We start from the raw sequence: 27,106 nt of genomic DNA, 5'->3' as shown, positions 1-27,106 counted from the left end.
TAAAATTATGCATTTCTTCGATAGGCGGTAAATTAAGACCATGTATTTCTTCAATAGGAGGTAAATTCTTAACATCTTCAGCTTTAATACCCTTTTCTTTCATGGATTTCTTTGCCTCTTGCATATCTTCAGGACTGAGAAATAGAACACCTCTCTTCTTCGGAGTTGGTTTAGGAATAGGCTCAGGAAGTGTCCAATTATTTTCATTAGTCAACATATTGTTTAATAGAATTTCAGCTTCACCCGGTGTTCTTTCCCTGAAAACAGAACCAACACAACTATCCAGGTAGTCTCTGGAAGCATCGGTTAGTCCATTATAAAAGATATCAAGTATTTCATTTTTCTTAAGAGGATGATCAGGCAAAGCATTAAGTAATTGGAGAAGCCTCCCCCAAGCTTGTGGGAGACTCTCTTCTTTAATTTGCACAAAATTATATATATATCCCTTAAGGCAGCTTGTTTCTTATGAGCAGGGAAATATTTAGCAGAGAAGTAATAAATCATATCTTGGGGACTACACACACAACCACAATCAAGAGAATTAAACCATATCTTAGCATCACCCTTTAATGAGAACGTAAATATTTTAAGGATATAAAAGTAGCGAGTTCTCTCATCATTAGTGAACAGGGTGGCTATATCATTTAATTTAGTAAGATGTGCCACAACAGTTTCAGATTCATAGCCATAAAAAGGATCAGATTCAACAAAGTAATTATATCAGGATCAACAGAGAATCCATAATCCTTATCAGTAACACAGATAAGTGAAGTAGAAAAAGCAGGATCAAGTTTCATTCTAGCATTAAGGGATTCCTGCTTCCATTTAGCTAATAACCTCTTTAGATCATATCTATCATTGCAAGCTAAAATAGCTCTAGTAGCTTCTTCATCCATAACATAACCCTTAGGAACAACAGACAATTCATATTTATTAGGGGGAGAGTCTTCATCATCACTTTCATCAATATTATCGGTTTCAATAATTTCATTCTCTCCAGCCCTAGCAAGTTGTTCATCAAGAAATTCAGCAAGTGGCATAGTAGTATCAAGCATAGAAGTAGTATCATCATAAGTATCATGCATAGCAGAAGTGGCATCATCAATAACATGCGACATATCAGAATCAATAGCAGAAGCAGGTTTAGGTGTCGCAAGCTTACTCAAAATAGAAGGTGAATCAAGTGCAGAGCTAGATGGCAGTTCCTTACCTCCCCTCGTAGTTGAGGGATAAATCTTGGTTCTTGGATCTTTCAAGTTCTTCGTAATGATAAGCAGATATAAATCCCAAGTGACTCAAAGAATAGAGTTATGCTCCCCGGCAACGATGCCAGAAAATAGTATTGACAACCCACAAGTATAGGGGATCGCAACAGTTTTCGAGGGTAGAGTATTCAATCCAAATTTATTGATTCGACACAAGGGGAGCCAAAGAATATTCGCAAGTATTAGCAGCCGAGTTGTCAATTCAACCGCACCTGGAAACTTAATATCTGCAGCAAAGTATTTAGTAGCAAAGTAATATGATAGTAGTGGTAACGGTAGAAAAAGGTAATGATAACAAAAGTAATGTTTTTGGTATTTTGTACTGATTGTAACAATAGCAACGGAAAAGTAAATAAGCGAAGAACAATATATGGAAAGCTCGTAGTCAATGGATCGGTGATAGAGAATTATGCCGGATGCGGTTCATCATGTAACAGTCATAACCTAGGGTGACACAGAACTAGCTCCAATTCATCAATGTAATGTGGGCATATATTTCGAATATAGTCATACATGCTTATGGAAAATAACTTGCATGACATCTTTTGTCCCACCCTCCCGTGGCAGCGGGGTCCTAGCAGAAGCTAAGGGATATTAAGGCCTCCTTTAATAGAGTACCGGACCAAAGCATTAACACATAGTGAATACATGAACTCCTCAAACTACGGTCATCACCGGGAGTGGTCCCGATTATTGTCACTTCGGGGTTGCCGGATCATAACACGTAGTAGGTGACTATAGACTTGCAAGATAGGATCAAGAACTCACATATATTCATGAAAACATAATAGGTTCAGATCTGAAATCATGGCACTCGGGCCCTAGTGACAAGCATTAAGCATAGCAAAGTCATAGCAACATCAATCTCAGAACATAATGGATACTAGGGATCAAACCCTAACAAAACTAACTCGACTACATGATAAATCTCATCCAACCCATCACCATCGAGCAAGCCTACGATGGAATTACTCACGCACGGCGGTGAGCATCATGAAATTGGTGATTGAGGATGGTTGATGATGACGACGACGACGGATTCCCCTCTCCGGAGCCCCGAACGGACTCCAGATCAGCCCTCCCGAGAGGTTTTAGGGCTTGGCGGCGGCTCCGTATCGTAAAACGCGATGAATACTTCTCCCTGATTTTTTCTCCTCGAAAGTGAATATATAGAGTTGGAGTTGAGGTCGGAGGAGCTCCAGGGGGCCCACGAGGTAGGGGGCGCGCTAGGGTGTGGGCCCCCTGGTCTTGATCTTTTGCCAGGATTTTTTATTATTTCCAAAAATAGTCTCCGTAAAGTTTCAGGTCATTCCGAGAACTTTTATTTCTGCACATAAATAACACCATGGCAATTCTGCTGAAAACAGCGTCAGTCCAGGTTAGTTCCATTCAAATCATGCAAGTTAGAGTCCAAAATAAGGGCAAAAGTGTTTGCAAAAGTAGATACGATGGAGACGTATCAGGGGGCAGTCCGACTATGGCACGTACGACCTTGCTTTGCTCTTTTGCCATGGCAAGGACTCGGCGATTCGGGCACGGAGGGCCCTCCAGCCTCTGCCTTAAGGGCTGCCACGGCATCGCGCGCTCGCTGCCTCGCGCGTCGAGCACGCTATGCTCCTAGCCGGTTTAACCATAAACCATGGAGTCGGCTATGGCTCCATTTCGGTGCCCGACGTTGCGGGATGAGGCCAATGCATGCCGGATCCGATATGGCGGGCGGGTCCGGGCGTCCTTATATCCGCCCCGCATATAGGCCGGATATGGGGTTGCCGGTTAGCCCAAGCATGTATGGACTAAGTTTTAGGCGTCCGGTTGGTTGGCAATTTTACATTCGGACCACTTATTTTATTTTATTTTATTTTTACATTCGGACAGTGATTGTGCAGGTGGTCCGAGAGGCTCTGGTTGTAGATGCTTCGAAGTGAGCCAAGTGGCCATGATTCAAACCAAAATCGTACTTCCTCTGTTTGAAAAAACTTGTTCGTCAAATGCATATATCTAGCATTAAGTTTGAGGAACAAACTTGGCACAAGTATTTTCAGACAAATGGAGTATTAAGCTCGATAGATTCAGGGCCTATTTGATTCCAAATAAGTCATCAACTTATAAGTCGAAAAGTGAAAAAAAATGACTTATTTTGCCAAACAGACCCAATTTATAAGTCATCCCAACTTATAAGTCATAAGTTGCTTCACCCCAACTTAAAACTTATAAGTCACCCCTTTTGCATGGGTCCCACCACCTTTACATAAAAAAACAAGATGGAAATGTGTGGTCAGGAGTCTGTGACTTAGGGCATCTTCAATGGTTGTAAGATAGTTGTTGGTAGATTTTGCCACATAGGATTTTTGGTGATGTGTCATACAATAAATGAGGAAAGAAAGAAAGGTTGTACGTACATGAATCAACACCCTTTGCACAAGCTCCAATGTAGAATGAGAGAGCACATTATTTATTATCTCATATCGTATTGGGCAAACTACATACAACCCATTAAAGTTGTTGTATGTTAAGGTGTTGGTTGATGACATGTCATATTTTATCAACAAGCTAACATACAAACTGTTGGAGATGCCCTTATTGAAACCAAACCAGCCCTCAATGATTCAGCACCAGGCAATAATAAATCTTTGCCAAAAAAAAGGCAATAATAAATCCACCTGTCAGTGACTCAACACGAGCAGATTCCAGAGTCTCCGACCCACTCCACCTCTTTCTCCACGCCAAAACTAAACTAAAAAGATTCATCTTCACCTAATCTCTCCCTCCTCCACCCACCCACCCCCCAGCCGGAAACCCTAGCCCGCCGTCGCCGCCGGCGATGGCCGCATGAGCGATGCCCCTCCGAGGAAGCGCCCGCCAGCCAGCTCCGTAGCTCGAGCAGCCGCCGCCGTCGTCGTAGCCGCCCTCGCGTCCTCCTTCGTCGCCCTGTCCCCTCGCTGCGCTCCGGCCGACGCGGGATCCAGGCCCGGCATGTCGAAGGCGAGGGTCTACACCGACGTCAACGTGGTTCGCCCCAAGGAGTACTGGGACTATGAGGCGCTCACCGTACAGTGGGGGTAAGGCGCTGACGTCACGTCCTAATCAGCAGCCATAGCTAATTTCTATGTTCACTTTGCTGATGGCTTGTATGCTCGTCGATTTCGGTCAGTGCTGGGTGTGGGTTATTCGTTGGGGCTGCAAGGTTAGGCGTGTGTTCAGTAGAGATTTAGTGAGGTTCGCGGATTTTTCTTCATCCCTGTCAATTGCAGGGTGTGATTGCTGATTAGGGAATTGCAGTTTGTCCGTGCGTGCGTGCACTCGAGAATACGAGCAATATAGTCCTCGTGTTCTTATAAAACCGTGTGTTAAATATTGCTTTGGTAGCTTCTGGCTTCTGCATAAAGCTTATGAAATTAAGAAGTTACTTTAGGCAAATAACCTTGAGTTAAAGATTGGTAATTGATATTCCCATGTCCCTGATCAGAAAGGTTTATTGAAGAATGGGGGTTTTCTCTGCAGTATTCTGCTTTTGACCTTTTCTAGCACTATCTTTCAGACTTTCACCCAATATTGTTAGGTATTCTACTTGAAGTTCATTTAATTCATTTGGACATGCCAAGATGTACACTGTCCTTACTAATCCACCTCTTTCCAGTAACCACTGTGGTCCTTCTAGTATACTTTAAATTTGTGCTGCGATCCTGCAGCAACTCCAAGCAACCACAATAATGTACTTATATTGTCCATTCTATTGAGATCATCAAAATGTTTTCGTAATGAATAGGCAGAGCTCCTGCTGGTTTCTTGGGAAAAAAATCATCATATTTGATGTACATCATGTGATACCAAGTGTATATTTGAACCTTCTAAAGACTGCTTTTGTTCAATTGATACACTTGTATTTTCTTTCTCTGCGTCAACTTAGGCCCAGTTCTTTTGACAACCTATGGCAGGTTATGGCATAAGCTGCACTCTCTCCAGCTTATTCTAGAAGCCGGCCTGATTTTTTGGGGGGCTTCTAAACTACGCTTCTAGAATAAGCTGGGGAGGGGGTAACTTATTTTGGCAGCCACCAACAGAATTGGGCCTTAGTTTGCTTCTGTTGTCAGTTATTTTGATTGTATATTTAAGTGAAAAAGCATCGTGATTAATTGTAGCTGATTTGCTGGCCCTCCTTGTTCCATCTGTACTTCATAAGAGACTGTAGGGAAAAAAGTGTGAATGTTTTCTACAACATGGTGATATGAACGTCTTTTCTAAGAATACCTGTCTTATCTTTGCGACTTCTAATCAGTAACGATTTACTTTATAAATCAACTCTTAAGATTTATCCCAGTATCGTTTTTGCGGTTAGTTTAATTCTCTTTGGCGAAAGGTAATTGAAACCCTAGCCTCTTACGCTTTTCATGTTTCCACCGAACTAATACCGTGCTAACCATTGCCACATCTCTAACCAGTGAGCAGGATGACTATGAAGTTGTCAGGAAAGTTGGAAGAGGTAAATATAGTGAAGTGTTTGAAGGCTTCAGTGTTAACAATAGCGAGAAATGTGTCATTAAGATACTCAAGCCTGTAAAGAAAAAGAAGGTACTATATGAAGCTTTTTAACTTATATTGAGATGTGAACTACTCATTTGCATGTTGAACTGTAGATTTTTTTATCCCAGTAAGAATCCTTTTATGGATTATACAGAACCAAAAGAGAGAAGTGCATATTACACCCCTCAACTCTAGCCCTAGTCTAATATACAACCCCCAACTCCAATACCATCTAGTTTACACCCCCCAACTCTCAAAACCAGGCGGAATTCAACCCTCCCCTCCCCGGTGACCGGTTTTGACCTGTTGACTGGGTGAACAGTAAATTCAAAAGAAATATATTTTAAAAAAATTACGTTATTTCACCGGCTGAACAGTAAAATTTTAAAAAGTTCTAATTAAATAATAATAAAATAATTTTGATTTTTTAAAATGTTGATTTTTTGTCCGGGTGAACAGTAAATTTCAGGAAAAAAAAAGAAAACAAAAATTTCTGAATTATATTTGCATGAAACAGTTAACAGTTCGGGCTGATATATTTTTTGTTGAGAGACCACTGAAATGTCCAAACAAGCTGAAAATTGTCACAGACATCACGCGCTGAAAAATCGTCTACGCAAAAATAATTCGGTTTTTTTGGAAAAAAGTATTTTTGGAATTTACTATTCACCAGGTAAAAAATCGAAACTGCTTGTTGAATTTTATTTCCAACTTTTTTTTGAATTTACTGTTCACTCATTGGAAAAACCAAAATATTTTTTGATTTTTTTGTTACTGTTCACCCAGTCAACATGTCAAAACCGGTCAACTGGGTTAAAACCGGTCAACGGGGAGGGGAGGGTTGAATTCCGCCTGGTTTTGAGAGTTGGGGGGTGTAAAGTAGATGGTATTGGAGTTGGGGGGTGTATATTAGACTAGGGCTAGAGTTGAAGGGTGTAATATGCACTTCTCTCAAAAGATTTCCATCAAGAGTAGAGCGCACAACTAAGAAATACGGGATAGGAACATAAAATAAATTAAGTAAACAGTAGTATAAAAATTTATAACTTCTCTAAAACTTGCAGAATTTGCTCGAGTGCCAGGTCAGTAGTATAAATTGAGTAAACAGTAGTATAAAAATTTATAACCACTCTTAGCCGCTTCTTCGTCACTTTGTGATGGAGACTTGTGAGTATGTCATCATACCTGCCATGTCTGAAAAAGACACATAAGGTGCTTGGCATCTTGGTCGCAAAATTTATCTGTTCAGGCAATGTACCTTTTGAGGAACCTGGTAGGGGCACTGCCCATTCACTCAGAAGCATGAAAGGTAACTGTAATAACAAAGTGACTTGTTTTTAAGGGGAACAAAATAAGAGAACTCACGAGCACCCGCATTGACCCCCTTCACCCATTCTCCTGGCTAAATCCCATTGGGCAACATATTCAATGGAAAGGGACACTACCTCCTGCAAAGTAACACGTTTTGTTGAGAAGAGCCAATAGGAAAACTATCAGATCCATGAAATGGAAAAGCTGATTGATGCCAGCCTTGTTTGATCATAAATCTGGATCTATTTTAATGATTAGAATAACCATCTGTTTGTTCATAAATTCCCAGAAAAGAGAAGATTAAGTCCATAGTTAATGCCTGCACATACATTATTCTTACCATGTCATGCCTTGCACTTCCGTTAAATAAAAATGCCTTTCTTGGTGATGAAGCTCTTAACCTACTTGTCATATGTTTATACAGATTAAAAGGGAGATAAAAATACTTCAGAACCTCTGTGGAGGTCCAAATATCATCAAGCTGCTCGATATTGTCAGGGATCAACATTCGAAAACTCCCAGTTTGATCTTCGAATATGTCAACAACACAGATTTTAAAGTGCTCTATCCCACGTTGACAGATTATGATATTCGCTACTACTTATACGAGCTACTAAAGGTTTTGTTTACCATCCTAACTTATTTTACTATGATATTGAACAAAACTCTTTGTCCTCTGGATCAGCAGAAAGATTTGTGGAATACCTTTAGATATCAAGGAATATTGTTCTTCGGGAAATGTTGAAATTACATATTAGTTTACTTATTTATGCTCCAATTACACCTGGTGTTCTAGATCAGTATCATTAATCCTAAGTCTCAACTTCTTGAAAGGTTCTCTGTGTAGCCAGCTCAAATGCATTAGCAACTAAAGTTCAGAATTAACGTCTGATAAAATAGTTGACCCTGAATTTTACTTGTGCTTTATGATCTAGGACTAGGATTTAGTGAAACACCGTTTTATGAAGTTCTAGTAATCTTAGAAGTGCTGGTTTCAAGATATTAGTGATTGTTGAGCATTTTTTTGTGCAAGATAAGTGCCAGGTCTCTGCTATATATTTTGAAGCCAAAGTCATGGTTTCAGACATGCAAGGATTTGCTTATTTGTGACATATTCCCTTTTTTGTTTATGGTTATACCATTCCAGGCATTAGATCACTGCCATTCACAAGGCATTATGCATCGAGATGTCAAGCCGCATAATGTTATGATTGATCATGATCTTCGAAAACTTCGTTTGATAGACTGGGGCCTCGCGGAGTTTTACCATCCAGGCAAGGAATACAATGTCCGTGTTGCTTCAAGGTTTGTGTAAATACAGTAAACTACTTGGTTGGTTATGTTATTTCTTACTACCCATAAAAATACTCCATCCGATCCAAATTAATTGACTAAAGTTGTACTCCCTCCATCCCGAATTACTTGTCGCAGAAATGGACAGGAATGGTTGTATCTAGAACTAAAAAACATCTAGATACACCCATTTCCACGACAAATAATTCCGGACAGAGGGTAAGTGTGCGTCGATTAATATGGATTGGAGGGAGTACCATTTTTCTTGCTCCATAACTTATTTGGATTGAACCCTTTTGATCGTTTGTATTGCGCGAGGATGACAATTTAAGAATATGACTTATTGTTGGAAATTGGCTCCAGAAGCAACATATGAGCAAATAAATTCACTCGATTTGAACCCTGTATTCCTGTTTGAGCTGCCTAATGTACTTCTTTCGGTGATGTATCCATGCTCTAAAATTTAAGCGATGAAGTAGCTCAATCATTATAATTATACGTAGAAATCTGAGCAAATTATATAAAAAAAACATGTTCTATCACTGCAAAACAATTTATTTTATCACTACAACATATTATTCATGTTAGCATGTTTTATTGCTTATTGGTCCATGCCACATGTTCTGATTTTCATTTATATTTCCTTATGTATGATTTTTAATATCTGAGCATAGCATTTTTTCCCCATTTAATCCAGGTATTTCAAGGGACCTGAACTTCTAGTTGATTTGCAAGATTATGATTATTCTCTGGACATGTGGAGCCTTGGGTGCATGTTTGCTGGGATGGTATGTATGGATTATGAATACCCGTATATGTTTCCTGGACTCAATGGGGTATTGACATCAGGTCCGTAACTGATTCATTTGCTACTTGTTTTCATGGCTGCAGATCTTCCGCAAGGAGCCATTCTTCTATGGCCATGATAACCACGACCAACTCGTGAAAATTGCAAAGGTGAGCCCCAGTTTGTTTCTGGCATCTCTCATATCTCTGGTAATAGAAGGCTTGTACTTCTTGCTAAATGTGTTTTAGTGATGCAACCCATGGTTTGGCCTTTTTGCTAAAAACCTTTCCATTACAAAACCTGTTTTCTGTAGCGTGCAGTGAGCACCATGTTCTTGAGTTCAGTTAGGGTTAAGATCGCTCAATCTGATTGGATAAGATTGTATTGTAAGAAAGACCTATCTCCTCTTTCAGAGTTAAGGCAGTTTGCTCAATAATCAAGGAATAAGTCACCCCTCATCTTCCTTTCCACGGTGGCTCCTTTCTGTTGAGGCCCATGGCTATGACCGCCCACTCCCAAATTAAAAATGCTCTGTACAGGACCCAATTTGCCGTTGAGATGACACTAAACCCAACAGCCAGATAACACACAGTGATATTTGTCCTAACTACATGTTTGGCAATGATTAGTCAAGGGAAACTGATTTTAATTTCCATTCCCCTGTTTGGCATGGGAAGGCAATTAGAGCTGAGAATTTAAGAGAGATTTAATTGCCCTTGTTTGGTTAGTGGGATTAGGCAAGGGAATACAAAGATTACAGCCGTACCTTCTCTTGCGCAAGTACGTAACTAACAGATCGTTCTGTTTTCCTGTCAATTCCCAATCCACTCTTCAATTACCAGGGACCCCCAGGGAAGAGATCTGAGGGAGTTGGGCCTCTTAATTCCCCTTCCTCTTCCCTCCTTAATTCCCAAATCCCTGAGCCAATCAAGGGATATTAAGTCCCACGCACCTTAAACTCCCATTCCCAACCTAGTCTCCCAACCAAACACGTTGTAAGGAGCTTTGCCTATGTTACACGTACCTTGCTCATTGTGTTCATATTTATGTACAGCCCACTTGATGCAATAAAACCACAATAACTTAGGGCTCCTTTGGTTCATAGGATAGGAATATCATAAAGGACAGCCCGGTGAAGGATAGGAAAATCATAGGAAGTGAGATGACATGTATCTCAGTTCCTATATGGAAACTGGAAAGAGATGTAATTTGATGCATTGGGTAGGAATTTTTCCATTGAGTCTAGGATAATGTTTTTTTTTCCTTTGAAATGTGAAGGATTGATTCCTATCCTGCATAGGAATAGGAATTCATTCCTACAAACCAAAGGGGTCCAAAGTATTTTTTCCTACAAAATTCCTATCCTTTAGAATTCCTTCAAAATTCCTATAAACCAAAGGAGGCCTTACCCTGAATACATGGATACTTTGTCCAGCATAATAGTGTCTTATTCGTGCCACTTACCATTATTCTCAGGTACTTGGAACAGACAGCCTGAATGCTTACTTAAAGAAGTACCACCTTGAGCTTGACCCTCAACTTGAACATCTTGTTGGAAGGTAAGCTGCATGCTTGGGGATGTTGATACCTTCCTCCTTTGTGTTTGAAGACCAGAATTCTGACCTTTCCATCATTCCATGTATGTCATGTGCAGGCACAGTAGAAAACCCTGGTCAAAGTTCATTAATGCTGATAACCAGCATCTAGTATCTCCCGAGGTTAGTTAATGACACTTGTATAACCATTATATGTTTGGTTGTGAGTTATTTGCTTGACTGCATGATTTCATGTGTATTTGTAGGCCATAGATTTTCTCGATAAGCTTCTTCGCTATGATCACCAAGATAGGCTCACTGCCCGTGAAGCTATGGTAAGTCAAAGACCGATAAACTTAATTACAATTCAAGACGATACTAGTTTTGTTTCTTGGACCTATCTTAGTGAAGTTGCTCTGCGCATGTACTTTCAGTTATTTGCACACATTATGTTGCGTGCTTTTGACCATATGTTGGTTGAGTCTTGCTTACCTGTTTTTGAGTTCCAATAAAATATTTGCACACATCCAAGGTTCTATAACTGACCACTGATCAGTAACAATCATTTATTCTTTAGAGTTAATATGCTGCAAACGTGTATGTAGGCGCATCCATACTTCCTTCAAGTGAGAGCAGCGGAGAACAGCAGGGCACGGCCACAATGACATTCAGTGTGAACCCTGCAAAGTGGTGGAACTATTACAATGGCAACTTGGTCCAACTATCCGTCCTATGACTGAGATGATGGTCTGAGTCGCTGTGCGTGGACAACCCAGAAAGAGCTTGTAACCTTGTATCTGTAAACTGCAGAGCAGACTGTGTATACTCCAGTGACAGTGGTTGATGAATGTGCCGACATGCATATCACCATTTCTGTAACAGGGTAAGTGAATTGTCTACATTGGGCAGTCCTAAGATCCAACAGTATTGGAGTTGCAACAGTGAAATGTATGGGTTATTTTTATTGGGATTAATCTGTGTTCTTGAAATACAAATGTGTAACATTAAAGACGAGTGTTTATTTGGAATTATCAAACATCAGTGGAAAAACCAGTATGCGTTGATATCTTGCAAAATTTCTCTGAGTTGTGCCTGCACATTACATAGCGAAAAACCCGTATGCACTTAGAAAAATTGTTGGACTGTTCACAGAACCCGTCCGAGTGTCTGACCATGCGACCCTAGTGTGCAGAGTGATGATGAGCCATCACGGAACAGCATCACGGAACAGCACACTCCATCATATCTTTGCTGTACTGCCATAGGGATTAACAATAAACGATGGTATACCTCTGCTCATACTAAATCAAACGTCTTTTAAGTTTGATCAAAATTGTAGAAAAACATACCCCCTCTGACATAATATTAATTTATTAATTTGAACTAAAACATCTTTTAAGTTTTAGTTCAAATTTGAACTAAAACCAACAACATTTATTTCGGATCAGAGGGAGTACCATTATCTACAACATAATATTAATTTATATACAGTTGATGTTCATATTTTTCTAGAGTTAGTCAAACATAAACAAATGTTTGACTTACGACAAAGCTATAAGTTCAGGTATATTCTGGGACGAAGGAAGTAGAAAAGAAAAGATACATGACCCAGCCACCAAGATTAGACTAACACGACTGTCAAATTAGCAGATGGAAACTGCAAGTTGTTTTTTCCCCTACCTCACTGGTTCATGAAGGCCGATGGAAATTGAATAAATGTAATGTACAGGTACAAGATGGTGTAGAAAAAAATGATTACTATGTATGTGTTGATCTATTTAGGACGTGGAGCCTCTGTTTGTTAGCCTCATTTACAGCGTCTTGTCTCTAATCCATTTTGTGGCGACCCATTTCTCTCCTTTGACCACTGGGCAGCTTCCATGAAGTGAAGTCTGCAGCAGCACATCGACAATAGAGTTAGAAATCCACAGACATATTTGGCTGTGGGGCCATATGGCACAGATATTAGAACAACATGTACTTTGAATGAAAATTTGTGACATGAAAGGCCATGCGAACTTGAGTGCCAAGAACCTACCGGATCAATGGTACCATTTAGCATAAGGGAGTAAAACAAGAGGCCATCCCCCTTCCTCGGTTTCACCTTTAAGCCGATGCACTGTTCGTAGTCGTAGCCTATGTTCATATTATCCCCATTCTGTAAATCAATAAAGAGTTCATTACAGTTCTACCCGAAACAATGCGTAGCAAAATTTCCTAAGTGCCCACCTCATATGGGAACATGGTTTCTCCACCTTCCTCGACATCCGTGAGGTAGAGCAAGAAAGATGCCACCTGTGGAAATGCAGTTAATGGTTTCTTAATTACATTCACCAATTGAATCAAGTAACTGAAGTCCCTTTTGTTCAGTGTTCAATCAAACAGACTGCGGACCAAAATATTTCTTAAAAGGACTGATGCAGAGTGAGTCGTAGTTGTGGAAAACCAAAACCAAGGAGATAAACAGAAAGGAATGCAGAGGACAGACTATGTTGAGATAAAACTTGTCATGTCGGATGTAGGGTTGTGTGAAAAAACAATATACATGTGTTATACACAGCTGTAAGCTTGGTAAAAAAACTTATCTCAAGTTGAAAAAAGTATTCAACATAGAGCTCCAATTTAAGCAGAATGCAAGTGAAACTAGAACATACCCTTTGACTTTTTTGTGGACCATATTGAGCCGGGTCAAATGCATCATAGTGTGAAGCATACTTCTGTCCAATCTCATACCGAAGGACATTAAATGGCTGCAACATATGACAAACGTAAAATCAGTGACATACTGTAACAGTGTTTTCTTAAATCAAAGAAACTTATCGGAAGGCTACATGGCACTACACAAACCTGGATGTTCAATGAGTATGAAAGCCGACAATTTAGCACAAGAAACAATCAATAGATCATTGCGAGAAAAAAGTTCAAGAAAAGATAAACAATCAGGTAAATGTAGGTAACTTTAAAACCACAACACCGTGCAAGCTTCCCGCTAATCCTACCTTGCAGAGAGTAAATTTACCTCTCCATGACTTCTTGGCATCATGGTAGCCTTTGCAATCTTCGTTTCAATTTCTGCAAGGGCTCCAGTTGGATCTTCTTCGGCACTAAGGAATGTGCCTGAGCTGTTTGGCAATTTGATACAACCATTAGCTCATTGCAGAATTAGATAAGGTTGTAAGCATTTAGTTTTTGTAACAACAAGAGGCATAAATTACTATAGATCAGGATAGTGAATCCCAAACAAGAGTAGTACTTCTGTACAAGAGTTTGAGCTTTTGTAAAAATGGTAGCTATTTCACGGGTTGAAATAGGACAAAAACCATGATGAACACCCCTAATAAGAATATCAAAATGAAGTATACGCTCAGCACTCCTATATGTCAACACTCTAGTAAACCGTGTGGGTTTTACACCATCACATCGTTTTGTCCCCTTCCCATTTTTTGACGCCTAGGTGGCCAATATCACACCAAGCATCACCAGCTTTGTCAGATTTTCCATGTGCCCTGCAAAACCTCACATGGACTCGGGTAAACCCAGCTTCTGTTTTCCCTCTTTTCTTTGCAACCAGGGTCTCCCAATGTCAAGCTCTGGTGCCTACTCTCCCCATATCTTCAACCTCAAATATCAAAGTTATCTGCTAAGGGTAATCATGAACTTACAGTAACAAATAAGATTGGAGATTTGGCACAAAAATATATAAGAAAAATATCCCATCTTATCAAGCCCATTGAAAACAAAGCACAGATCTGATATCGCTGTGCATTTGGCACCTCACAATCCCTAATAAAATGTTTCAAAATATCTAAATCGTATAGAGACTAGGAGGTGAGTATTTGCACAACAAGTCAAGGGTTCACCGTAGTAGTGGAGAGACAGCGTCAGTATTAAGAGAAGTAAACAATTACTAGATACCAGAACTGGACCGATTTTGTTTGCTTAGAATTTATAACTTACACTTAAATTATTCCATGTGATTCAAAATAGTACTCCCTCCGTTCCGAATTACTTGTCGCAGGTATGGATGTATCTAGATGTATTTTAGTTGTAGATACATCCATTTCTGCGACGAGTAATTTGGAACGAAGGGAGTAATAATTAACTGCTGGTCTCTAACAGTCTAACTCACTGGTCCAATTATCTAACCATTATGATGAATGCTCTGGGACTGTAAGAAGTTAGTGTAAGTAAAGATTTACCTTGTCCTTATTCCTTTGGTAGTCTCCTCGCTTTCTCCTTTCCTTAAGGCCAATGTTGATGGCCTAAGCCGTGCCTTCGCAGTTTTTACTACATTCTCACACTGTTCTGCTGTTGCAAATTGTGGAAAATATAATGCACGGGGTTGCCAGCTCAAAATCTGTTCAAGAGGATGAGAGTTACATTACTAAAGGAACATTGAGCAGATTCCCAAAGAAACTAAGAAGGGGTAAAGGCAGCATTGATGTATGTAGGTGAAATTGTGGTACAGGAAAAAGGAAATATACCACACGCAACAAGAAGGCTCAGCGCAACTTTTCAAAAGAATTTAGTGTTACCGTTCTTAAGGGCTAGTATAGTAGGTACCGAAGTTAGGAGCTGAACATGAGATTAAAATCCACAGTACACATATGATTTTTTTCCTCAACTTTTTGTACATGCACGTAAGTCAACATTTTGTAGCACCATAATTGTTTTATGAAATTCTCAAAGCGTTTGAGATTTGATTGTACAAACTCACGAAAAGATGCATATGGACATATGTTAATATTATACTTTCCGGATATGAAATGCGTGCATAGGAAGTGACCGGGCACCCATTTGTTAGGTACATGGGTCGCAGGAATGAAAACTAGCAGTTCCATCTTTCATTCGCAATGATGTCCTTCAAGTAACCAATTGCCAATGCAATTCTCCGACAAACAGATGACACTAGCTGTAGCTGGTAACAAAAATCAGATAAACAGTGTCCTTTTCCTGTAACAACTTCCTTTGAATAAGCTATTTCCCACGCAATTGGCCAATACCACAACTAATAGGAACCTAGGTAAACCACATAAGAGTCCTGAAGACTCACGGAAGAGGCGGAAATGCGGGGTTACAGACGCTATGTAATGCTCACAGAATCTACATGTCTTGCATTTGCTGGTAATGTCATCAGGCGCAAAGATTGTGACATTCCACATGTGTAACGATATTCAGTTAGGAATGTAAGGTACACCCAAGACCATGATAATTGCATGGGAGCTAAACTAACAACCGGCAGTTGAGTTGCCCACAAAAATGCTACGTATCAAATCAAACTATTCACACTAAATCCGTTGTGCAGACAGTAGATACAGTATTCCAAATCGGAGGTACTTTGCACCGACAAATCGCTCAACTGCAGTCTGCAAGTGACCCTCAGAACAGACCACTCTGGCAAATTGCCACCAAATGCACCGCGCATCCTCACCAAAAATTTCACGAACGCCAGCATCCCTCGTCCCCAATGCCAATCAGTGGTCACTGACACCCCCCTTATAGACTAAAATGGCAATGCGACGAAGGGAATCGGGACGAGGCGTGACCTGGTAAGGGATCAAGGAGGGCGTGGGCTCGCCGGACTCCCCGTACGCCATCTCCGGCCAGACCGCCTCCATGAGCCGCTCCCTCCGCAGCGGCCGCTCCACGTCCTCCTCCCCCTGCGGATCCTGCCACGGAAACAACCGCCAGAGCCACCCCAGATCAGAGGCCCGCGCGTGCGCGCGACGAAACGAATCTGCGGGCCGGGGCGGCCGCGTTAGTTACCTGGGTGAAGAGGAGGGAGCCGAGGAAGCCGGCGAGGAAGAAGAGGGAGCAGGAGAGGAGCACCACGGGGAGCCGCAGCCGCGTCCGCATCAGCCCGCCGCCTCCCCCGCCGCCGCTCCTGATGGCTCCGCCGCCCTTCATGGCCGCTGGTGCCTCTCGCGCCTGGCGTAGCGTGTTGGTTGGGTGGGGGGAAGCGGGAGAGGGAGACGACGAGGACGGAGAGGGGAGCTCGGGAGGAGGCGAGTCTTCTCTGGGCGGTCGTGGAATGGCTGCTGAAATTGATGAGCGAGCGAGCGTACGATTGGTTTGTTTGTTATACGGGGGCCGTGCGCTGATCTCAGACGCGTGCATGCGAGTCAATAAGTGTGGCGGTAATTAAAAGTGGCCGTTGTATAATTTACATCATCATGTAGAAAACTCCAATTTTAATAGATGATGTATATTTGTGATGTAAAAACTAGCCAGTTCAACTACTACTTCAATTGAAACATAGCAAGTTCAACTACTATTTCATTTGAAACATAATTAAACATAATTCGAATTAAAAATAAATTATATGACTACACTACTAATTCAAACTACTCCCTCATTTCCGGTTTATAGGGGTATCTCAAAATTTTAGTTTTTCCATTTTATAAGTCTCAATTTGGTTGTTCTCCATCACATGTTCAGACTTCAAGATGCATTAAATCATTGCATGCAAGTATTAAGAGAAAACTGACCAATGCATGCATTGCAATTAATGCATTCGTAAACATAATTTTTTGAGGAAAACAAGAGCATTAATTGGGTGCTTTTGTAAACTACAAAAAATATTCCACCACTCATCATCTACCTTGGTTGGTGAGATTTTTGAATTGAGCCTTATAAACCGAAAAGGAGGAAGTACTACTCATTATCGAAGCTCTTGAAATGCTCCCAGAACTCATCCTTGTCCGGGTCGTCGCACTCCTCGTCCTCCTCCTCCGAGTCGCCCCAGTCCCCGGACTCAAGACTCGACATGGATCACCGTCGAAGGGTCGGCCTCGTCCTCATTATTCACCCCCTTATTCTTTGGCTCGGTCTCACGCTTCCAGTAGAACCCGCGCTCGGCCTGGAGATGCTCCACGCGAACCTTGCCATCGCCGCCTCGGCCTCCGGCACGAGGAACTCCATAGCTGCCCAGGTCTCAATCTCTGGGAAGTTGAGCTCTGTCCTCGGCCTCCCGGCACGCCACGCTGCCATGTCGTATGCATGCGCAGCCATGTCGATGGTGCGGTACATGCCGAGCCAGAAGCGGTGACCCTCGTCGTAGAATTCGACACCGAAGTTGCCGGACGGCTTTGGCCGCACTCTGAAGAGACCCGTCTTGCTCTTCGGGACCTTCTTCAGCAGCATGGCGGCGGCAGCGCGGCCTTCGAATCAGGCATTGGCGGTGCGGCGCGATTCAAACGGTTTGCTGGCGAACGGCGATGGTGGGGGCAGGGCAGGGGCTTGGTGGTGGCGAATTGAACGACAGCGGTGGCAAATCAGGTCGAATTCGAGGAGTGCAACGGCGGGTGGCGGTGGGGTTGGGGCTGGGCGAGGCTTTGGCCGTGGCGAATCGGGGGACAGCGGCAGTGGCAAATCGGGCCTGATTCGAGGCGGGCGACGACGGAGGAGTGGCGGAACCAGCGCGCGGGGGTGGTTGGTCGCCGAATCTAGCACGGGCGACAACGGCGTGGTGCAGTGGGCGGGCGGGTGACGACGGCAGCGCGACGGACGGAGTGAGGAAGAAGATGTGCGGTGGGTGGGGGGATGAAAGGCAGTTGGGCGTTGGCATGCAACCAACCGTTTTACATCAACTGGGAGGTGGAGATGCAAATTTGCATCTCCAGGTGTTGTATTTTACATCACTTGGGCAGGGTGATGTTTTTTTTTTGCATCTACATCATCGGTTGGAGGTGAGTTTTTAGGCCCCAAAGATGCAAAAGTTATTGACACAAACAATCAGAACCAACTGTAGGAGCCTTTTTAAATACTTCTGATCTGCTCCTATTTATCTTCAATCATGACAGTACAACGAACACCAGAAATAATAAATACATCCAGATTCGTAGACCATCTGGCGACGACTACAAGCACTGAAGCTAGCCGAAGGCGTGCCGCCGCCATTGCCTCTCCCTTGCCGAAGTGTTGTAGTGGACCATCAAGAAGTCGTTGGGCTATGGTCTCGTAGGACTAGCGCACCAGAACAGCAACCGTCGCCGATGAAGAGTAGCGTAGATCGAAAGGATCCACCTGAAAACACACTAACGTAGACTAACGACAAACAGATCCGAACAAATCCATCAAATACAGATCCGCTAGAGACAAACCTCCACATGCCCAGCGACGATGCTATTTCAACCCTAGCCGCCACTACCAAGTTTCTCCCAAATGTCGCTGCATTGGCCCTCCTCCTTTGTCTCCATCTGGTGGTCTCATCGACAGCAAGAGGAGTGGGGACCCGTCCTTCCATTCATTTTTCTCCTTAGATTTTGTTTCCCTAGCGACATCATCGAGGTGGTGGCATCGATGTCGTGCTGGAATAAGGTCTCTCGAATCAGGTGCCGATGAAGGGCATTGATACGTCCATTTTGCATCATGTTTTCCTACTGTTATTTCTTATGTTTTGGGTCATTATTTCACTTTATGATACTATTCTTCTGACATTTTTCTCTTATTTTGCAAGTTTCACATGAAGAAGAAGATTGCCGGTAGCTAGAATTCTGGACCGAAAATGGCTACAAAAGAGATAGCTATTATGCACAACTCCAAATGTCCTGAAAATTTATGAAAAATTGTTTTGGAACATGTAAAAATTATTGGCGAAGGAAACATTGAAGGAAATATGCCCTAGAGGCAATAATAAAGTTATTATTTATTTCCTTATATCATGATAAATGTTTATTATTCATGCTAGAATTGTATTAACCGGAAACATGATACATGTGTGAATACATAGACAAACAGAGTGTCACTAGTATGCCTCTACTTGACTAGCTCGTTGATCAAAGATGGTTATGTTTCCTGGCCATAGACAAAGAGTTGTCATTTGATTAACGGAATCACATCATTAGGAGAATGATGTGATTGACTTGACCCATTCCGTTAGCTTAGCACTTGATCGTTTAGTATGTTGCTATTGCTTTCTTCATGACTTATACATGTTCCTATGACTATGAGATTATGCAACTCCCGTTTACCGGAGGAACACTTTATGTGCTACCAAACGTCACAACGTAACTGGGTGATTATAAAGGTGCTCTACAAGTGTCTCCGAAGGTACTTGTTGGGTTGGCGTATTTCGAGATTAGGATTTGTCACTCCGATTGTCGGAGAGGTATCTCTGGGCCCACTCGGTAATATACATCACTTAAGCCTTGCAAGCATTGTAACTAATGAGTTAGTTGTGGGATGATGTATTACAGAATGAGTAAAGAGACTTGCCGGTAACGAGATTGAATTAGGTATTGAGATACCGATGATCGAATCTCGGGCAAGTAACATACCGATGACAAAGGGAACAACGTATGTTGTTATGCGGTTTGACCAATAAAGATCTTCGTAGAATATGTGGGAGCCAATATGAGCATCCAGGTTCCGCTATTGGTTATTGACCGGAGACGTGTCTCGGTCATGTCTACATAGTTCTCGAACCCGTAGGGTCTGCACGCTTAAAGTTCGATGACGGTTATATTATGAGTTTATGTGTTTTGATGTACCGAAGGTAGTTCGGAGTCCCGGATGTGATCACGGACATAACGAGGAGTCTCGAAATGGTCGAGACGTAAATATCGATATATTGGACGACTATGTTCGGACACCGGAATGGTTTCGGGGAGTTTCGGGCATATACCGGAGTACCAGGGGGTTACCGGAACCCCCCGGGGAGACTAATGGGCCTATTGGGCCCTAGTGGGGAAGAGGAGGGGCGGCCAAGGGCATTCGCGTGCCCCCTTCCCCCCAGTCCGAATTGGACAAGGAGGGGGGCGGCGCCCCCCTTTCCTTTCCCCCCCTCTCTCGTTCCCTCTCCTCTCCTACTTCCACATGGAAGGGGGAGTCCTACTCCCGGTGGGAGTAGGACTCCTCATGGGGCGCGCCTAGGGTGGCCGGCCCCCTCCCCCTCCTACACTCCTTTATATACAGGGAGGGAGGCACCCCTTGGAGACACAACAATTGATCTCTTGGATCTCTTAGCCGTGTGCGGTGCCCCCCTCCACCATAATCCACCTCGATAATATCGTAGCAGTGCTTAGGCAAAGCCCTGCGTCGCTAGAACATCATCATCGTCACCACGTCGTCGTGTTGACGGAACTCTCCCTCAAAGCTCGGCTGGATCGGAGTTCGAGGGACGTCATCAAGTTGAACGTGTGTAGAACTCGGAGGTGCCGTGCGTTCGGTACTTGATCGGTCGGATCATGAAGACATACGACTACATCAACCGCGTTGTGCTAACACTTCTGCCTTCGGGCTACGAGGGTACGTGGACACACTCTCCCATCTCGTTGCTATGCATCACCATGATCTTGCATGTGCGTAGGAATTTTTTTGAAATTACTACATTTCCCAACAGTGGCATCCGAGCCAGGTTTTATGTGTTGATGTTATATGCACGAGTAGAACACAAGTGAGTTGTGGGTGATACAAGTCATACTGCTTACCAGCATGTCACACTTTGGTTCGACGGTATTGTTGGATGAAGCGGCCCGGACCGACATTACGCGTACGCTTACGCGAGACTGGTTCTACCGACGTGCTTTGCACACAGGTGGCTGGCGGGTGTCAGTTTCTCCAACTTTAGTTGAACCGAGTGTGGCTACGCCCGCTCCTTGAGAAGGTTAAAACAACACTAATTGACGAACTATCATTGTGGTTTTGATACTTAGGTAAGAACGGTTCTTACTTAGCCCGTAGCAGCCACGTAAACCTTGCAACAACAAAGTAGAGGACGTCTAACTTGTTTTTGCAGGGCATGTTGTGATGTGATATGGTCAAGACATGATGCTATATTTTATTGTATGAGATGATCATGTTTTGTAACCGAGTTATCGGCAACTGGCAGGAGCCATATGGTTGTCGCTTTATTGTATGCAATGCAATCGCCATGTAATGCTTTACTTTATCACTAAGTGGTAGCGATAGTCGTAGAAGCAATAGTTGGCGAGACGACAACGATGCTACGATGGAGATCAAAGGTGTCGCGCCGGTGACGATGGTGATCATGACGGTGCTCCGGAGATGGAGATCACAAGCACAAGATGATGATGGCCATATCATATCACTTATATTGATTGCATGTGATGTTTATCTTTTATGCATCTTATTTTGCTTTGATTGAAGGTAGCATTATAAGATGATCTCTCACTAAATTTCAAGATAAAAAGTGTTCTCCCTGAGTATGCACCGTTGCCAAAGTTCGTTGTGCCCAGACACCACGTGATGATCGGGTGTGATAAGCTCTACGTCCATCTACAACGGGTGCAAGCCAGTTTTGCACATGCAGAATACTCAGGTTAAACTTGACGAGCCTAGCAGATGCAGATATGGCCTCGGAACACTGAGACCGAAAGGTCGAGCGTGAATCATATAGTAGATATGATCAACATAGTGATGTTCACCATTGAAAACTACTCCATTTCACGTGATGATCGGTTATGGTTTAGTTGATTTGGATCTCGTGATCACTTAGATGATTAGAGGGATGTCTATCTAAGTGGAGTTCTTAAGTAATATGATTAATTGAACTTAAATTTATCATGAACTTAGTACCTGATAGTTTTTTGCATGTCTATGTTTGCTGTAGATAGATGGCTCGTGTTGTTGTTCCGTTGAATTTTAATGCGTTTCTTGAGAAAGCAAAGTTGAAAGATGATGGTAGCAATTACACGGATTGGGTCCGTAACTTGAGGATTATCCTCATTGCTGCACAGAAGAATTATGTCCTGGAAGCACCGCTAGGTGCCAAACCTGCTGCAAGAGCAACACCAGATGTTATGAATGTCTGGTAGAGCAAAGTTGATGACTACTCGATAGTTCAGTGCGCCATGCTTTATGGCTTAGAACCGGGACTTCAACGATGTTTTGAACGTCATGGAGCATATGAGATGTTCCAGGAGTTGAAGTTAATATTTCAAGCAAATGCCCGGATTGAGAGATATGAAGTCTCCAATAAGTTCTACAGCTGCAAGATGGAGGAGAATAGTTCTGTCAGTGAGCATATACTTAGAATGTCTGGGTATAACAATCACTTGATTCAACTGGGAGTTAATCTTCCGGATGATAGCGTCATTGATAGAATTCTTCAATCACTGCCACCAAGCTACAAGAGCTTCGTGATGAACTATAACATGCAAGGGATGGATAAGACAATTCCCGAGCTCTTCGCAATGCTAAAGGCCGTGGAGGTAGAAATCAAGAAGGAGCATCAAGTGTTGATGGTCAATAAGACCACCAGTTTCAAGAAAAAGGGCAAAGGGAAAAAGAAGGGGAACTTCAAGAAGAACAGCAAACAAGTTGCTGCTCAAGAGAAGAAACCCAAGTCTGGACCTAAGCCTGGAACTGAGTGCTTCTACTGCAAGCAGACTCGTCACTGGAAGCGGAACTGCCCCAAGTATTTGGCGGATAAGAAGGATGGCAAGGTGAACAAAGGTATATGTGATATACATGTTATTGATGTGCACCTTACCAGAGCTTGCAGTAGCACCTAGGTATTTGATACTGGTTCTGTTGCTAATATTTGCAACTCAAAACAGGGACTACGGATTAAGCGAACACTGGCTAAGGACGAGGTGACAATGCCCGTGGGAAATGGTTCCAAATTCGATGTGATCGCCATCAGCACGCTACCTCTACATCTACCTTCGGGATTAGTTTTAGACCTAAATAATTGTTATTTGGTGCCAGCATTGAGCATGAACATTATATCTAGATCTTGTTTGATGCGAGACGGTTATTCATTTAAATCTGAGAATAATGGTTGTTCTATTTATATGAGTAATATCTTTTATGGTCATGCACCCTTGAAGAGTGGTCTATTTTTGATGAATCTCGATAGTAGTGATACACATATTCATAATGTTGAAGCCAAAAGATGCAGAGTTGATAATGATAGTGCAACTTATTTGTGACACTGCCGTTTGGGTCATATTGGTGTAAAGCGCATGAAGAAACTCCATACTGAGGACTTTTGGAATCACTTGATTATGAATCACTTGGTACTTGCGAACCATACCTCATGGGCAAGATGACTAAAACGCCGTTCTCCGGAACTATGGAGCGAGCAACTGATTTTTTGGAGATCATACATGCTGATGTATGTGGTCCAATGAATGTTGAGGCTCGCCGCGGGTATCGTTATTTTCTCACCTTCACAGATGATTTAAGCAGATATGGGTATATCTACTTAATGAAACATAAGTCTGAAACATTTGAAAAGTTCAAAGAATTTCGGAGTGGAGTTGAAAATCATAGTAACAAGAAAATAAAGTTTCTACGATCTGATCGTGGAGGAGAATATTTGAGTTACGAGTTTGGTCTACATTTGAAACAATGCGGAATAGTTTCGCAACTCACGCCACCCGAAACACCACAGCGTAATGGTGTGTCCGAACGTCGTAATCGTACTTTACTAGATATGGTGCGATCTATGATGTCTCTTACTGATTTACCGCTATCATTTTGGGGTTATGCTTTAGAGACGGCCGCATTCACGTTAAATAGGGCACCATCAAAATCCGTTGAGATGACACCTTATGAACTATGGTTTGGCAAGAAACCAAAGTTGTCGTTTCTTAAAGTTTGGGGCTGTGATGCTTATGTGAAAAAGCTTCAACCTGATAAGCTCGAACCCAAATCGGAGAAATGTGTCTTCATAGGATACCCAAAGGAAACTGTTGGGTATACCTTCTATCAAAGATCCAAGGCAAGGCATTCGTTGCTAAGAATGGATCCTTTATAGAGAAGGAGTTTCTCTCGAAAGAAGTGAGTGGGAGGAAAGTAGAACTTGATGAGGTAACAATACCTGCTCCCTTATTGGAAAGTAGTTCACGATGTCTACTACACAACCTTCTTCTTGTAGACGTTGTTGGGCCTCCAAGTGCAGGGGTTTGTAGGACAGTAGCAAATTTTCCTCAAGTGGATGACCTAAGGTTTATCAATCCGTAGGAGGAGTAGGATGAACATGGTCTCTCTCAAGCAACCCTGCAACCAAATAACAAAGAGTCTCTTGTGTCCCCAACACACCCAATACAATGGTAAATTGTATAGGTGCACTAGTTCGGCGAAGAGATGGTGATACACGTGGTATATGGATAGTAGATAAAGGTTTTTGTAATCTAAAAATATAAAAACAGCAAGGTAACTAATGATAAAAGTGAGCACAAACGGTATTGCAATGCGTTGAAACAAGGCCTAGGGTTCATACTTTCACTAGTGTAAGTCCTCTCAACAATAATAACATAATTGGATCACATAACTATCCCTCAACATGCAACAAAGAGTCACTCCAAAGTCACTAATAGCGGAGAACAAACGAAGAGATTATGGTAGGGTACGAAACCACCTCAAAGTTATTCTTTCCAATTAATCAGTTGGGCTATTCCTATAAGTGTCACAAATAGCCCTGGAGTTCGTACTAGAATAACACCCTAAGACACAAATCAACCAAAACCCTAATGTCACCTAGATACTCCAGTGTCACCTCAAGTATCCGTGGGTATGATTATACGATATGCATCACACAATCTCAGATTCATCCATTCAACCAACATATAGAACCTCAAAGAGTGCCCCAAAGTTTCTACCGGAGAATCACGACGAAAACGTGTGCCAACCCTTATGCATAGGTTCATGGGCGGAACCCGCAAGTTGATCACCAAAACATACATCAAGTGAATCACGTGATATCCCATTGTCACCACAGATACGCACGGCCATACATCAAGTGTTCTCAAATCTTTAAAGACTCAATCCGATAAGATAACTTCAAAGGGGAAACTCAATCCATTACAAGAGAGTAGAGGGGGAGAAAACATCATAAGATCCAACTATAATAGCAAAGCTCGCGATACATCAAGATTGTATCACCTCAAGAACACGAGAGAGAGAGAGAGATCAAACACATAGCTACTGGTACATACCCTCAGCCCCGAGGGAGAACTACTCCTCGTCGTCATGGAGAGCACCGGGATGATGAAGATGGCCACCGGAGAGGGATTCCCCCCTCCGGCAGGTTGCCGAAACGGGTCTAGATTGGTTTTTGGTGGCTACGGAGGCTTCTGGCGGCGGAACTCCTGATCTATTGTGCTCCCCGATCGTTTTAGGGTATATGCAGATATATAGGCAGAAGAAGTACGCCAGGGGGCCACGAGGGGCCCACGAGGGTGGAGGGCGCGCCCAGGGGGGTGGGCGCGCCCCCTACCTCGTGGATTCCTCGAAGCTCCCTTGACATGGAATCCAAGTCTCCCGGGTTGCTTTCCTTCCAAAAATAAGTTCCGTGAAGTTTCAGGTCAATTGGACTCCGTTTGCTTTTCCTTTTCTTCGAAACCCTAAAATAGGCAAAAAAAAACAGAAACTGGCACTGGGCTCGGGGTTAATAGGTTAGTCCCAAAAATAATATAAAAGTGTATAATAAAGCCCATAAACATCCAAAATAGAAGATAATATAGCATGGAGCAATCAAAAATTGTAGATACGTTGGAGACGTATCAGCATCCCCAAGCTTAATTCCTGCTCGTCCTCGAGTAGGTAAATGATAAAAACAGAATTTTTGACGCGGAGTGCTACTTGGCATAATTTCAATGTAATTCTTCTTAATTGTGGCATGAATATTCAGATCCTAAAGATTCAAGATAAAATTTCATATTGACATAAAAATAATAATACTTCAAGCATACCAACTAAGCAATTATGTCTTCTCAAAATAACATGGCCAAAGAAAGTTCATCCCTACAAAATCATATAGTTTAGTCATGCTCCATTTTCGTCACACAAGAATTCTCTCATCATGCACAACCCCGATGACAAGCCAAGCAATTGTTTCATACTTTAGTAATCTCAAACCTATAAACTTTCACGCAATACATGAGCGCGAGCCATGGACATAGCATTTTGGGTGGAATAGAATAATGAGGGGGTTATGTGGAGAAGACAAAAAGGAGAAAGTCTCACATCAACAAGGCTAATCAATGGGCTATGGAGATGCCCACCGATTGATGTTAATGCAAGGAGTAGGGATTGCCATGCAACGGATGCACTAGAGCTATAAATGTGTGAAAGCTTAACAAGAGAAACTAAGTGGGTGTGCATCCAACTTGCTTTCTCACGAAGACCTAGGGCACTTGAGGGGGCCCATTGTTGGAATATACAAGCCAAGTTCTATAATGAAAAATTCCCACTAGTATATGAAAGTGACAAAACAAGAGACTCTCTATCATGAAGATTATGGTGCTACTTTGAAGCACAAGTGTGGCAAAGGATAGTAGCATTGTCCCTTCTCTCTTTTTCTCTCATTTTTTTGGGCCTTCTCTTTTTTATGCCCTTTATCTTTTTTTGGTCCTTCTCTTTTTTATGGCCTTTCTCTTTTTTTATTCCTCACTTGGGACAATGCTCTAGAAAATGATGATCAT

The 27,106-nt window shown here is 42.3% G+C and overlaps 2 protein-coding genes across 2 annotated transcripts; one reads left to right on the top strand and one right to left on the bottom strand.

The window, feature by feature from the left end:
* Positions 1-3,979: 3,979 nt before the first annotated feature.
* Positions 3,980-11,788, top strand: LOC125510673 (casein kinase II subunit alpha-2-like). Its single transcript, XM_048675918.1, has 10 exons — positions 3,980-4,324; positions 5,705-5,834; positions 7,522-7,716; positions 8,245-8,402; positions 9,088-9,178; positions 9,282-9,347; positions 10,654-10,736; positions 10,832-10,895; positions 10,979-11,047; positions 11,318-11,788. The coding sequence occupies exons 1-10, from the start codon at positions 4,095-4,097 to the stop codon at positions 11,375-11,377; spliced, it is 1,146 nt and encodes a 381-aa protein (XP_048531875.1). The 5' UTR covers positions 3,980-4,094; the 3' UTR covers positions 11,378-11,788.
* Positions 11,789-12,253: 465 nt separating this feature from the next.
* On the bottom strand, positions 12,254-16,770 carry LOC125510674 (probable prolyl 4-hydroxylase 9). The gene is made up of 8 exons (XM_048675919.1): positions 16,479-16,770; positions 16,259-16,381; positions 14,912-15,069; positions 13,732-13,834; positions 13,367-13,462; positions 12,942-13,007; positions 12,751-12,870; positions 12,254-12,604 (listed from the first exon to the last, which is right to left on the bottom strand). Exons 1-8 carry the CDS (start codon positions 16,617-16,619, stop codon positions 12,524-12,526), a joined length of 888 nt encoding a protein of 295 aa, XP_048531876.1. The 5' UTR covers positions 16,620-16,770; the 3' UTR covers positions 12,254-12,523.
* Positions 16,771-27,106: the final 10,336 nt, after the last annotated feature.

This window comes from Triticum urartu, chromosome 5 (genome assembly GCF_003073215.2).
Source record: "Triticum urartu cultivar G1812 chromosome 5, Tu2.1, whole genome shotgun sequence".
In the NCBI taxonomy this organism is placed as follows: Eukaryota; Viridiplantae; Streptophyta; class Magnoliopsida; order Poales; family Poaceae; genus Triticum; species Triticum urartu.
This window is presented reverse-complemented; position numbering and strand designations above follow the sequence as displayed.